Source organism: Bactrocera tryoni, chromosome 1 (assembly GCF_016617805.1).
Source record: "Bactrocera tryoni isolate S06 chromosome 1, CSIRO_BtryS06_freeze2, whole genome shotgun sequence".
NCBI classification, from domain to species: domain Eukaryota; kingdom Metazoa; phylum Arthropoda; class Insecta; order Diptera; family Tephritidae; genus Bactrocera; species Bactrocera tryoni.
The window spans coordinates 2,083,960-2,097,149 of NC_052499.1; the positions used below are offsets into that span (position 1 = coordinate 2,083,960).

At 34.9% G+C, this 13,190-nt stretch overlaps 5 protein-coding genes and 1 non-coding gene across 8 annotated transcripts; 4 read left to right on the plus strand and 2 right to left on the minus strand.

Annotated features, from left to right (window-relative positions):
* The first annotated feature begins 825 nt into the window (after positions 1-825).
* Positions 826-2,168, plus strand: LOC120766351 (armadillo repeat-containing protein 7). The gene is given in 5 exon segments (XM_040091780.1): positions 826-912; positions 1,038-1,182; positions 1,240-1,407; positions 1,462-1,761; positions 1,763-2,168. Coding segments are annotated over 4 exon segments (972 nt in total). The 5' UTR covers positions 826-912; positions 1,038-1,073; the 3' UTR covers positions 2,158-2,168.
* On the minus strand, positions 2,158-2,685 carry LOC120766350 (28S ribosomal protein S33, mitochondrial). Its single transcript, XM_040091778.1, has 2 exons — positions 2,630-2,685; positions 2,158-2,574 (listed from the first exon to the last, which is right to left on the minus strand). The coding sequence occupies exon 2, from the start codon at positions 2,547-2,549 to the stop codon at positions 2,208-2,210; it is 342 nt and encodes a 113-aa protein (XP_039947712.1). The 5' UTR covers positions 2,550-2,574; positions 2,630-2,685; the 3' UTR covers positions 2,158-2,207.
* A 442-nt stretch (positions 2,686-3,127) lies between these two features.
* LOC120782211 (60S ribosomal protein L3) lies at positions 3,128-6,102 on the plus strand. Of its 2 annotated transcripts, XM_040114372.1 has the most exons (6): positions 3,129-3,234; positions 3,453-3,645; positions 3,834-4,002; positions 4,612-4,747; positions 5,080-5,469; positions 5,672-6,102. In XM_040114372.1, the coding sequence occupies exons 1-6, from the start codon at positions 3,232-3,234 to the stop codon at positions 6,020-6,022; spliced, it is 1,242 nt and encodes a 413-aa protein (XP_039970306.1). In that variant the 5' UTR covers positions 3,129-3,231; the 3' UTR covers positions 6,023-6,102. The 2 variants fall into 2 exon arrangements, with proteins under 2 accessions (XP_039970314.1, XP_039970306.1); XM_040114380.1 differs by lacking the exons at positions 4,612-4,747; positions 5,080-5,469; positions 5,672-6,102 and adding an exon at positions 4,260-4,594 and having other exon boundaries at positions 3,128-3,234.
* On the plus strand, positions 3,685-3,765 carry LOC120767121. The gene has a single exon (XR_005704667.1). It is a non-coding gene; the product is annotated as a small nucleolar RNA U43 (small nucleolar RNA).
* A 777-nt stretch (positions 6,103-6,879) lies between the features above and the next one.
* On the minus strand, positions 6,880-9,587 carry LOC120782225 (HIG1 domain family member 1A, mitochondrial). 2 transcript variants are annotated; one of them, XR_005706236.1, is made up of 3 exons: positions 9,340-9,587; positions 7,531-7,827; positions 6,880-7,344 (listed from the first exon to the last, which is right to left on the minus strand). XR_005706236.1 is itself a non-coding variant. In XM_040114393.1 (3 exons), exons 1-3 carry the CDS (start codon positions 9,431-9,433, stop codon positions 7,326-7,328), a joined length of 303 nt encoding a protein of 100 aa, XP_039970327.1. In that variant the 5' UTR covers positions 9,434-9,587; the 3' UTR covers positions 6,880-7,325. The 2 variants fall into 2 exon arrangements, 1 of the variants encoding a protein (XP_039970327.1); XM_040114393.1 differs by having other exon boundaries at positions 7,638-7,827.
* Positions 9,588-10,077: 490 nt separating this feature from the next.
* Positions 10,078-12,275, plus strand: LOC120782204 (ATP-dependent DNA helicase 2 subunit 1). The gene is made up of 2 exons (XM_040114360.1): positions 10,078-10,858; positions 10,910-12,275. The coding sequence occupies exons 1-2, from the start codon at positions 10,177-10,179 to the stop codon at positions 12,124-12,126; spliced, it is 1,899 nt and encodes a 632-aa protein (XP_039970294.1). The 5' UTR covers positions 10,078-10,176; the 3' UTR covers positions 12,127-12,275.
* Positions 12,276-13,190: the final 915 nt, after the last annotated feature.

The window sequence follows — 13,190 nt, forward strand, 5'->3', positions numbered from 1 at the left end:
GTTGCTAATTCTCGGGCGATTCTCTTTTGCTGTCGCCCATTACCTTCACACGAGCAACTTGTGTTGCGCAACTCTGCTCGAGTTTTTTTCTCATTCCCTTTCACTTTACTTTAACCCATTGTCTACTCTTTACTTTAACCCATTGTCGTTTCTTTTTCCTTATAGGTATTTGGGCCACTCTATCGCATATATTAATTAGCTCTGTCAATTAAGAAATACATTTTATTTATTAAAACAAACATATATCACCCTTTTTACTATCGTCTGAATCAATTTGTATGGCTTCCTCTATACATTTCCCAATATCTTTAATTAATTAGATTTTTTCGTCATACTCCATTTACTAAAATATTTATATTATATTATGTATATTTGTATACATATTTGCAAATTACTTACCAAAAGATGAAATTAAATTTTTTAAATACATATATTCAAAATATTAATTTCAAAAAAATATACGCAAATGCAACTATGTACTACGAAAGAAAGAACACGAATGCCGAAAAACGTCGCAGCGAACTGCTACGAATAAGAACACAAAGCGAGTTGCTGAACACTGGAAACTCGGCGCGATTCCCCTCTCCTCGTCGCCCCCTTGCCTATAAACCAAGAGTTGCCGCAACAAAAGTTGCCTCGTGTGATAAGGCTCTTATTTGTTAGCATATAACATTCAATTAAAACCACAAAGACTTCGATAATAATGCAAATAAATTCTTTTATTTATATTTACTATATTTATTATATTTTATTTATACACTTAGAAATGCTATCTACAATCGGTTTGTTAATATTTATAGATGCGATTAAGTTGGGAAAAATCTCACTTCAAATGGCTGAAATATGCCATTTTATTTCCTGAGGTCACAAGATGGCAGCACTGTGCAAGGAGAAGCAAATAAAAATCAAAAAGTAAACAAATAATATTTATCTTCTTATGTCATAGAATAATAAATAATATTATGGGTGTAAAAATTTTAAAAATCATATTTTATATGAATACATTAATTACTGTTTGCAAATGCAAAATTTTACAGATGCCGATTGCTGTAGCTTTGTAGCTAAAGGATATCATGTTTTCTAGTCATGCACATCTGAAAAGACGCACACCTGAGAAAGGAATACCACGTTCTGATTACATTGAACATCTGGTAGAAGAATATCACACCACTACAAACATCGGTGAGAAATTTTCAAATAGCTGAGAAGGTTTTAAGCAATTTACCTTTGCATTCCTAGAGGCCAGGGAACAAGTGACTGCTAATTTGGCTAATTTTGCTTATGATCCAATAAATTGGAGGTATCTAAAAGAATCTGGTACCTTAGACGTGTTTGAAGATTGCATGAAGGGTCCAAATGAGTGTTTACAGTTACACGCTATTGCCGGTTATTGCAACATATGCTTAGGTAATACTATTTTTGATAATGCGCGAATACATTATAACATTTTTTATCTCTTAGATCCTGTAGCATTTCAATTTATTACAAATTTAGAGATCCTCGCTCAAATAAACAACCTGCTTCACGCAACAGAATCAGCCGACATACAGCTTAATTGCATAGCTCTGTTATATCAGTTACTCACGTCTGACTTTTGTACAAAAGAACAGAAAGCTTTAATTGCTGTACCCAGCTTGCTAAAAAAAATTACACAACTACGAAACGAAAGCACAGATCAGAGAGTAAAGAATATCGCGACATTGTTTTGTGAAGATTTTGGATCGCGTATAGAGGAGGTAGAAGATTTCAAAAATGTACTCGCCACTTTTAAAACGCTTCAGTAGTCAAGTAGCAACTAAATGTAGAGAGATTACTGTAGTCAAGAGGTTCACTCAGGAAGAACTAGATAAATTTTCTACGCTTACCTCGGATTATAATCCTATACATTCTACAATGACATCAATAACCGAACGTAAAGTTCATGGTGCTTTCCTCAATGCCGTTGTGGCTGGCGTAATTGGTTCACAAATACCTGGGCCGGGTGCTATTGTTTTAAGCCAAAAGTTTAAATTTCCCAATGCATGCCGTGTTGACAAAGATGTATATATTACTGTTCGTTTGGTTAATGAACGCAAAATTGCTTTAGTAGAATATGTGTGTAAACAGGATGAAGGACTTGTTTTCATCGGCGAAGCTAAACTTTTAATAAAACAATAATTAAAGTATAACTTAAAATATCTTTATTTGTAAAAGTAAACAGAACTGCTCTATTTCTTCGCTCGCTTGCCTTCCCCCTTCTTTGGTGCAGCTTTACCACGTAGCCGTCTCAAACGTTTCATTTCCTCTTTGAAATCTTCGTGCTCATCACGGAATAAGCCGTACGCACGAAGATTTTTCATGAGAATATGTGTCTCTACATGTCGAGGATACCAGTTATTTAATGAATCGCGCTTATGCACCGGCTCCTCCGCGAACATGCGAACTACCTTCATTGACTTTTCATTGGTGGTACGCGCGACTTCACCAAATATGCGATTGGAAAGAAAATTCATACGGCGTGCATATTGCGTGCCCAACTTAATTAATTCATTATATTTGTTGGACGACATTGTTGGCCACAAATCGCGTTGTTAACTTTAAATGAAAATTTTAGGAAAATTTAATTATTATTGTAATTATATCAAGGTACCTTTGGTTATGTCATTTCTAAGCGATATCAGCTGATCAGACAGATTTGCATAAAGTTACAAATAAAAACTTAATATAGAAAAAATATTTAATTTAGGAATTATAAAATAAATCATATTATATGGTATTACATTTTTTAATTTGTACAAGAAAAGTTTTGGGTGTTCGATTATTTTTTATTATATAAATAATAGTATAATTGACTTAAGTAATGGAGCGTTAATATTACAATTTTATTAATTCATATACACGAGATTATCTTGCACCAAGTTTGGCTAGTTAACCATAACGTGTAAAACAGAGTTAATTAGTTAAAATATGGTTTAAAAAGTTATATATGGGAACTTATAAGTTTGAAAAATACCTGTTTCTGACAATAAATGTATTCCGATATTTCTATTTTTTAACATAAGACAATATTTCTAATCGGTACAAACAGACAACAAGTTCAAAAGGTCAAATCACAGATGTCGCTCTGTGAATAGTACTGTTCGTTTGTAATCTTAGTAAACTGTAGCTTGCTTCTACAACTTCCCGAACGAATACTTTCTTTCTGACATCGTCGCTCAAAGTGATTGGAAGCGTCGAAAACTTTTCTGAGAAATGGTAAGATTTCTTAAAAAAATTTAAGTAGGGGGTAAAATTGAAAGTGTATAATATTCTGTTTTGTGGTCTTTAACAAAAGAAAGAAAGATTAAAGTAGAAAGATAATATCATACATAACCTCTAAAGACATCTGCACACGTGTTTCTAAATTTGTTGAAACGATATTGTTTGTTCTTTAATTTTGTATTAATATAAATTTTATAATTTTATTTTGATAGTCTCATCGTAAATTCTCTGCGCCTCGCCATGGCTCTATGGCATTCTACCCCAAAAAGCGGTCAGCTCGCCATCGTGGTAAGGTTAAGGCCTTCCCCAAGGATGATGCCAGCAAACCAGTGCATTTAACATGCTTCATTGGTTACAAAGCTGGTATGACCCACATCGTTCGTGAAGCGGACCGTCCTGGATCCAGTAAGTTTGAAATTATTTTTTGTCACACCTTTACTTTCCATGATGATAAAAAGTTAATAATTTATGGTTAGAACACAAATGATATCCATGATTATAATATAACTAGGGCGGACTGATTTCTCTACCGCAAATTTATTTAAAAGTTCGCTGAACACGTGTTTCTAACTTTACTTTTTATTTGTTTGCAGAGATCAATAAGAAGGAGGTTGTTGAAGCCGTAACTGTTTTGGAAACTCCACCAATGATTGTTGTTGGTGCTGTAGGTTACATTGAGACTCCATACGGTCTCCGTGCTCTCGTCAATGTGTGGGCACAACATTTATCCGAGGAGTGCCGTCGCCGTTTCTACAAGAACTGGTATGTTAAGTTTCATTATAACCTCAAAATATGTTTGTTTTGTAAAGTGGATTTAGATCATTTGGTTAACACGTGTTGGTTTCTTTTGCTCTAAATGATGATAGATGGTAACTGACTTCTTTGAAGATACGAAATATAATACCATCCCTTCTGCCTTCCTTCTGATCAAAGCTAAAAGAAATCAACATTGTTTAATTGTTATAAAAAATTGTTTGCTTTATATGAGAGTATTACTAAAAAAATATTTAAAATTAAAGTTCTTGGATCAGCTTGCTGAGAGAGCTTTTAAAATCTGTTCAAGTCGTGTGAGCGCCATATTGTTTGCCGAAAATTCAATTCGGTTTTTGGTATTTTGATATGTGAAATTTCGTGAGCACGGCATGGAAGAATAGATCTCCGCTCGCTTTAATTGCGATGAGGTCGGCTTCCATTTTTTCTTTTTTGCCAGTCAAATTCACAATAGCAAAGAAGTTGAGTGTTGCGCCCACCCAATGGAGCTGAAAGCAAACTACCTGGCTGCAAATTTGTTCCACTAAATGCACTTAGTGCGGTGTCCGTTGTAACTGCGTAGATACATGTATTTGATGAATGCAATCTGCTTCGATTCAGGTACAAATCAAAGAAGAAGGCTTTCACCAAAGCCAGCAAGAAATGGGAAGTTGACTTGGGCAAGAAGAGCATTGAAAATGACTTCCGCAAGATGCTCCGTTACTGCAAGGTCATCCGCGTTATTGCTCATTCACAGGTAAATACGAATAATATTTAATCATGTCATTCATTAAATACGCGACGTCCTTGGTTCACGACGTCGGATGCACACTGCAGTCTTCGGATGAATGAGTGTGTCTGATGTAGCGTTCCTAAAAGGCGGTCTTGCTGTGATGGTCAATGCACAGTTACATAACCGCAACGTCGCAGAAAAATTTGCCCTTCGGGTGGCGATCCTTGATATATTCCACTAACTGTGCATAGCCGCTTAGGCGATAACCGCACAGTTAAACCATATCACGGACAGTACTAATTCAAATTTCATCACTCTTACAATAGTTTAATGCCATATTTTTCTGCTTCAATTAGATCCGTTTGATCAAGCAACGCCAAAAGAAGGCCCATATCATGGAAATCCAATTGAACGGTGGTTCTATTGAAGATAAAGTTAAATGGGTTCGTGAGAACTTGGAGAAACCCGTGCAAGTCAGCAATGTCTTCGGACAGGATGAGATGATTGATTGCGTTGGTGTTACCAAAGGTAAAGGTTTCAAGGGTGTCACTGCTCGTTGGCACACCAAGAAATTGCCACGCAAGACGCACAAGGGTCTACGCAAAGTTGCTTGTATTGGAGCTTGGCATCCCTCTCGTGTGTCCTTCACCGTCGCACGTGCCGGTCAAAAGGGCTACCATCACCGTACCGAAATCAACAAGAAGATCTACCGCATTGGTGCCGGTATTCACACCAAAGATGGCAAGGTAGGGCTAAAATTCTTATTGTTCTCATTTTTATTAGACTGCTTTGATGATAAACTCATAAAGTTCCGACATCAAACAAAACTTTTTATTGATACCAAAATGATAATCAAATGATAGGACTGATTGCATAACACGTAGAAATATATGTATGTGAAAGCTTTTTAAATATCACTAATTAAATGTTATTTTCTGATCATTACAGGTCATCAAAAACAATGCCTCCACCGAGTACGATTTGACCGATAAGAGCATTACACCCATGGGTGGTTTCCCCCATTATGGTGAAGTCACCAATGACTTCGTCATGCTCAAGGGTTGTTGCATTGGCTCTAAGAAGCGTGTGCTCACACTCCGCAAGTCTTTGCTAAAACACACCAAGCGCTCTGCTTTGGAACAAATCAAACTCAAGTTCATCGACACATCGTCCAAGATGGGTCATGGTCGCTTCCAAACCCCAGCCGACAAATTGGCATTCATGGGACCACTCAAGAAGGATCGCATCAAGGAGGAGGTTGCCGCCGCTGGTGCTGCCACTACATCTGCTACCGCATAAATGTAAATTTATGTTTGTTAATTGTATTAACACTTAATTACCACATTGATTGTGGTAAAAGATAAAATAAATAGTAAAAACCAAAATTTTTTTAATTTATTGTACAACTTTATCAGTATGCTGGGGCTAAGTGAGTCCTTGTGATTTAGGAGAGGGCACAATAGACCTAAAGTCGCGGTGCATTCCTCATTTATCAATCTTAATCTTATTGTACAATAGTAATGATAGTCTAAGTAATCTTTAGCGGGTTATTAAAATATAATAAAAAAATATTTCGGACGTGACTTCGCAGAATAGAGGATAATCTGCAATTTACTATCGCAAGTAATACGTAGTGCTGACTGATATTTGTCATATATGTAAGTATTAGTTCAAGTGTGCAACATTATCGTGCACTGTTGCTAGGGCGGTCTCGGGACTAGTAACATTCAGCATGCGTCATCATAGCAGTTGTATGTGGGATTACTCTTTCAGTGCTCGTTATTTCTCACTCCACGCGTAGGGAATTTAAATCTTTTATTGGGTTATATGTACATCGAAGTCTACTCGTCTACATATTTTCAATGAAGCCAACTAAGGTGCTATCGTCCTAATTGGTCACCATTTTACGTTTGGGGTCTTAATTCTAATCGAGAATTTACGAAATTGTTTGCTTTAAATGTAAAAGAACTATGATATTGCTTTTTAACGTTGTTGTTGTAGCGGGGTAACTAAAAACCTTTATTAAACAAAATCCCACATTCTACCCATTTGGCGTATACTTGTTTATATGATTTGATAAAAACTTTTTAATTATCAATTATTACATCATTTATTGTTTAATTTTTTAAAATAAATTTAACTTAAATAATCATACATAAAAGTAAGCGTTTGTTTATTTATAATATCGTTTAACGAAAAATGTTTGTTTCTTGTATTTTTTTTTATAAATAGTTCATTCCAACATTACAAAACTACAATATTAGCTATTTAGCATCTCTGTTCAGTAAACTTTTGTATTCATTAGTTTGCATATCACAGGCAATATAATGCCGTCATTATTCCTAAGTAAAGTGATTTTATCATATCCATCATTTGTTTTTTTCTTAACATGTAGAAATTATCATATATCGTACGTATCATTTAGCTAAAAATTATGTATGAAAATATTTAGTATATATGTTATGTAATTGTTATAGTATGAGAGTCTCAGCTATTGAAGAGGATTTCAGTTTGGTAAGATTTTGCAGCAAATCCTTGATGCACACATTTCGCTTGTTATTGTGAATATTTGTACATATATGTAAACAGAGGTGGCTTATTTTTATTGAGACTGTTTTGTACTGGAATAAAAAGTGAGAAAGAAAAAAAAACATAAAATTAAAAATGAATTAACAAAAGGTAAAAATTGTAGGAATAAATAAATCTGAGTTACAAAAGATTAAACAAAAGTATATTGTGTAAATTGATTGACAATTTGTCATATTTATGAACATATGCATGTGATCTAACAAAATGCATATACTTACATACATATAATTTGCACATGTATGTATTTATGTGTGCATGTGCATGATTACATTAATTTCTTAACTCTATTTCTTAAATAAGATAATCATCAATTGGCATTCATTACTTTTCTTTGGGTGTTTTGTTAAATATATATTCATTGGCCATGCTATAGCCGAGACCCAACGTCAGCGCCCCGACAACGGTTCCCTGCGCCGCAACACGAAGTTGCATTAAGAAAACACTGGTGCTCATTGTGCCACGGTTCTTATATTTATAAGCACCAATAATGCCAGCCGCTACGAAGCCAGCCAAACCTGCAAATATAAATTCATGGAAAAACAATTGTTAATCATACATAAGTGCAATAATATGATATAATAGAGAAACGCAACGTACATTTGTAAGTGTATTGAAAAAAAATCAGAAACAGCTGTAAAGATAAACAAGTTTTCAAATGCACTAAAGTGTGCGATTTCGTGGAAATTTTCATTGCTATTTTTCGCATTCTTTTGTGAATAATGATATATATTCACATATACATATATATGAACAAAATAGAATGTATGTTCATTTTGCACCTCGAACACTCAACAAGCGTTTTGAGGTAGGGAGGCAGACGCAATTTCGTCTTCACGTGCACTTTAAAACCAAATGACATATCTGTAGTCATATAAATACACATTTTAAATTTAAGAGAATTCTATTACGACAAAGAAGTCGAAATACTTATCAAATAATTTGTGCTCACAAAATTAATGCACGCATATACATTTTAAAGTTTGCGATTATAGCTTCCTTTTTTTCTTTTTAACCAGCCTGTCTTCACTGCAAACTTATACATCAAACATATATAAAAAATAGTGATCGTGGGACATAAACATTTGGGAATAATTTTTTTTTACTTCCGTGGATATTTATAATAAGAACTTGTTGCACTGCAAACTATTCACATATACATACTATTAACATATTAAAAACACAGGAAATCTATGTGCACATAAGACGCATGTGAATTGCTCAAAATTCGAGAATTAGCTGCCATCGTGCATGCCAACGCAAAGGGAATAAAATTTTGACCAAAACAAAAAAAAAAACAGACAGCTGAAGTATAGTTCGCACAGCAACAATTGCAAATTTTCGCAGACTTAATAAAAATGATTTAAATCTACCAAATTATCTTCTTTATAAGTGTATACTGAAAAGCTATGCACTTTGTCAAAAATGGAAATATATTAATACTCACTACTACGCGAGTATGAGTATTACATCATCATTATGGATTTCTTTGAAATTGGCAAGCAATTGGTTATACATTTGTTATGTATATTTTGCAGAATGACCAATATGGTTTTAACACTTATAAGAAGAAATCAAAGTGAAAGCAAGATCATGTCTGCAATCATTGGATTGTTGAGAAGCGATATTCAGTGGATGTTTAAAGTAGCGCACAGGAAACGAGAACACATTAATTTGTTTGAAAGTTTTAGCAAATAAAATAGGAAATACATTCAGTATATGTATGTATTTAATTAAACAATATAATTGTAATTAAACACAAGCACAATTACATTGTTGTTGTGTAATATAGAAAAACATTAAAGCTGCAGGCGTTCCCCGATGCGTGTATGACACAAAGCATGGTCAAGGTCAAGCGCTAGCCTCAAATATTTCCTATTTCGAATTCATTTGTAATATTGGTGAAATACATTAAATTCATTTAAAATGTTTCTGATGGCATGGCAAACAATCTGTCTACTCGTCGTCGTGGCTAGTAGCTACCATAACTATGATTAATTATGTAAAACCTTTAGGTTTTCTCCATTTACCAATAATCATGAATGGCGAATCCTTTATTTTTCTGGACAGTTTTCCACCTTGGCTTTCGTCGCGCGAATCCTCAAAATACGATTTAGAACTCATTTTCACTGTTTAATATTTATGGCGTTAGAAAAAGCAACAAGCGTTTTCGTTTAGTAAGGCTTTTTTTTGCACACTTTTACACTTTCAGATGTTTAAAACTTTTCCACTAAACCCAACGATTACTGCTCGTGACGACGGTCGATTAACAATTGGTTAAAAACCAATCGGTGGACATTTATATGTATCGAAATTTTTTCTTAGAGATGGAAATATTTTTTGTTAAATATCCAAAATTGTATGTGTTAATATGCTTTCAATATCCAGCTGCAAAAGAAAACGGCACTTAACATAAACTTGAAGATAAATATTGTAAACAAAAAGGCTTGCAGTAAGAATTATTAAACAAAATAGATATCGATTATTTTCAGTTTACAAAGTCATCTGATTAATTTATAATGTTGCCATTCAATTTTTATTTCGAAAAGTATAACAATTCGATTTATTTGTTCAAAATTATAAGAAAACTGTTTTTTAAAGTCCTTTAATCAAAGATAGGTTTAAAAAGTTCTGGATTTCTGCGTTAAGAACAAGGCGGCATGTAATTTTTAGTATATAATCGATCTCGTGCATGGCTGTAGTGTTCGTGTTTTTCGATAAAAAGTCATGCGCTAAAATTTTTGATTATATCGAACTGTTATCGAAATAACCGGCTGTGCAATTTTTAGATTCACAAATTGCTTCGTTTAAAATTATTTCACAACAATCAAAACAACATTTACAAGTGAAGAACTTCTGGCTTATCAATGGCGAGTTGCAGCTCAAATCTAAATTGGAATCCGAATATCGATGTGTTAATTAGCGACAGCGAGGATGACGATGATGAAACAAAACCAAATTATAAAGGGCGCGAAGCGCTGATATTCGTGGTGGACGCTAATCTTTATGCAGAGTATGAGAGATTTGCTGAGGCATTGGATATTGTGCGTAAAGCACTAATATCTGGGTTGCTTGTAAACAGTAATGACTTAATTGGTATTGTATTTGCAAATACTGAAATGAATCCGGATCCATATGAAGCTAGCAGTTTGGATAATATTGTTTTGCCACAAAATTGCGCGGTTTTCTTACCACTCCGCGCCTTATCGAAATCAATAGTAGAACATTACCTGCGCTTTATGGAAACTGCTGAACAAGAATTTGGGACCAACTATGGTATCGTAGGAAATGGCGGCAATGCCGATTTTGCTGTTATGCTACGCTTGTGTATAAATCTATTTGAAAACGCCGGCTATAATCTGGTTTCTTCGACATTGGTTTATCTTACTGACAGAGCAACGCCCCATCCTCCCAATTCAAATTTATATCAAAGAGCCTTGCAAAAAGCCAAAGATCTGGAAGGCAAGGAAATCGAGTTTCAAGTGATACCCATGGTTGATGAATTTGATTATGAGCCATTTTACAAAGAATTTATAACGCTGGTTGAAGGTTTGTGAGAAACTTATTTTTAAGTTGCATTTCATAATAACTTTATTACAGATGGAAATATTGCTGATTTTGAGCCAAAAAATCCCGAAGAATTACGTACACTATTATCTGATCGCAAGCTGCGACAAAACGTTTTAAGACGATCGTTGGGCCATTTCAAATTGTCGCTGGGTCCAGATTTGGCGATATCAGCTCTCTACTATAAGTATTTCAAAGCTCGTTTCATGCCACGAAAAGTGCGGCTTCTGCGGAAAGACAATTCAATTGTACATCAAAAGCGTGTTATTATGGTGCGTAAGCAGTCACAAGAAACTATGGAAATTGCTGAAGAGTACGTAGTTAAACAAAGTGGTGGTTGGCACGAGATTAACCTGGGTGACATGAGTATACGCATTACACCCGAGCAAATAAATCGTGTCCGAAACTTGCATGCACCCGGCATGATGTTACTTGGCTTTAAACCGATTTCGGAATTGCCAGAAAATTGGTATTATAAACCACAAAACTTTATGTATCCCGATGAGAAAGGTGTTAAGGGATCGAAATGTCTATTTCGGGCACTTTGGGAACGGTGTTTGGAGCGAGATAAAATGGCTATTTGCTTATTCATGCGTAAGCGCAAATCAATTCCACGTTACGTTGCTTTAATACCCGTGGACGGTACTGCTACAGAGGATGATACGTCCAAACCCTTATTATCAGGTGATGGTTTCAAGATAGTATATCTGCCTTTTGCCAAACACATACGCAATATAGATTTTGCGAATTGGAATAGTATGCAAAACGACTCACCCGAAGAAGGTGTGAAAGTTTTTGAAAAAGTAGTCAGTAAATTGCGTACCACATTCCAATCTAATTTTCTTGTTGATCCAACTGTGGAGGCATTGCAATCTAATATATTGGCTTTAGCTTTGAATATAAAAACTGACAATGCCGGTTTGAGTGGAATGCCGGATGCCAAGCGGCAGGATGAACGCATTGCAAAAATCTTGCCTCGAATAAACGAAATATTCGGCGATGATGTTGAAGTAGCAAAAAAGCGCCCGGCAACTGGTGCATCAAGTGCAAATGCACCTAAAATACCTAAAGCGGATGCGGATAGTTTGCAGCTACTTAGCTACGTGCAACAGTTGGCGAGCAATGATACGCTGGGTAGTTGTACTGCTACCCAATTGCGTGATATTTTGAAAACACATTTTGATGTGCAGGTTCCCTCAAAAATGATTAAGCAGGATTTGATTGCTCGAGTAAAGGAACTAATTGATTGATTCCTGTTGATTTGCTGTTTTTCTTTGCTTTTGTTAATCTTCGTTTTCGGTAATAGTTTTCTAAAATTGTCGAAGATAAATACTCATATAAGAAAGTTAGATCGTACATAAATACATACAAATGTAATAAAAAATAAAAACAAAAATAATTATTAAGTTTTTTCAAGTTAATTTCCAAATCAGTTAAAAAAATGTAGTCTTAATTAGAATTGACTTTTCCTGTTTGTGGATTTTGTTTTTATCAACGCATAAATATTTCCCGCAATAATTCTCTAGAATACTCCGTCGACTGCGCCACATTCGTTCCAATGCTAGGGCATCCAAACAGTACTAGCCTTACAAAAGAAAGAAATTGAAAAATTGTGATTTATTTCAGTTACAATACATTTGATCCACCGGCCTCTGTCCTCTTAACCCATCTGAAAAATACGATTTTTGGAAGTTGTCATGGTGCACTTTTCTTCTTTCCGTGGTTGGTTTTTTCCAATTCGGATCGGATCCAATAATTCAACATAGTGGAGATCAGTGCCTCTGTATGCGTTGTCTTTCTCCATGTAATCGGTGAATCTCGGGAAACGGTGTCTCTCATATTTCCAATATTTAATGCAGGAAAAGTTCTACGCAGTCTTTTGGAATGCTTGCCATCTGAGCTATGTCACACAATGGGAGATCTAAGAATACGACTTCGAGGATTTTCGTCATAATATCCTTATATTGACGTGGCTCATCTATATCTGATGTGCGATCTTTCCTTACCATTATTAAAGAAGAGCCACGGAATACATCATCCAAGCACTTTTTGGTTACACTAGGCGAATTTCCTTTTAAGAACATGTATTGAATCATCTTCTAAGAAGGAGTAAGAAATTGTAATTTTGGTATATCTATAAAATGGTTCATATCTAAATAAAGGAAGACATTCGCAACAGTTAAAAACACTAAAAGATTCAAAGAGTAATATGGGCTTCAATATGGTTTGCCGCTGAATTGGTTTAAATAGGTCAATTTGACTCAGAAGGAAATAAAAACTTTCAGCCTCTACTATTAGCTGTTGGCGATGATGT

What these genes read in the sequence shown, in the direction of transcription:
- LOC120766350 (XM_040091778.1), bottom strand. Translation starts at nt 2,549, where the DNA reads ATGTCGTCCAACAAATATAATGAATTAATTAAGTTGGGCACGCAATAT.
- LOC120782211 (XM_040114372.1), top strand. An exon ending in AGCGGACCGTCCTGGATCCA is followed by an intron (nt 3,646 to 3,833) that starts GTAAGTTTGAAA and finishes ATTTGTTTGCAG; the next exon opens with AGATCAATAAGAAGGAGGTT. An exon ending in CGCCGTTTCTACAAGAACTG is followed by an intron (nt 4,003 to 4,611) that starts GTATGTTAAGTT and finishes GCTTCGATTCAG; the next exon opens with GTACAAATCAAAGAAGAAGG.
- LOC120782225 (XM_040114393.1), bottom strand. Translation starts at nt 9,433, where the DNA reads ATGAGTTCTAAATCGTATTTTGAGGATTCGCGCGACGAAAGCCAAGGT. An exon ending in TTCGCCATTCATGATTATTG is followed by an intron (nt 7,828 to 9,339) that starts GTAAATGGAGAA and finishes TTATATTTGCAG; the next exon opens with GTTTGGCTGGCTTCGTAGCG.
- LOC120782204 (XM_040114360.1), top strand. Translation starts at nt 10,177, where the DNA reads ATGGCGAGTTGCAGCTCAAATCTAAATTGGAATCCGAATATCGATGTG. An exon ending in ATTTATAACGCTGGTTGAAG is followed by an intron (nt 10,859 to 10,909) that starts GTTTGTGAGAAA and finishes ACTTTATTACAG; the next exon opens with ATGGAAATATTGCTGATTTT.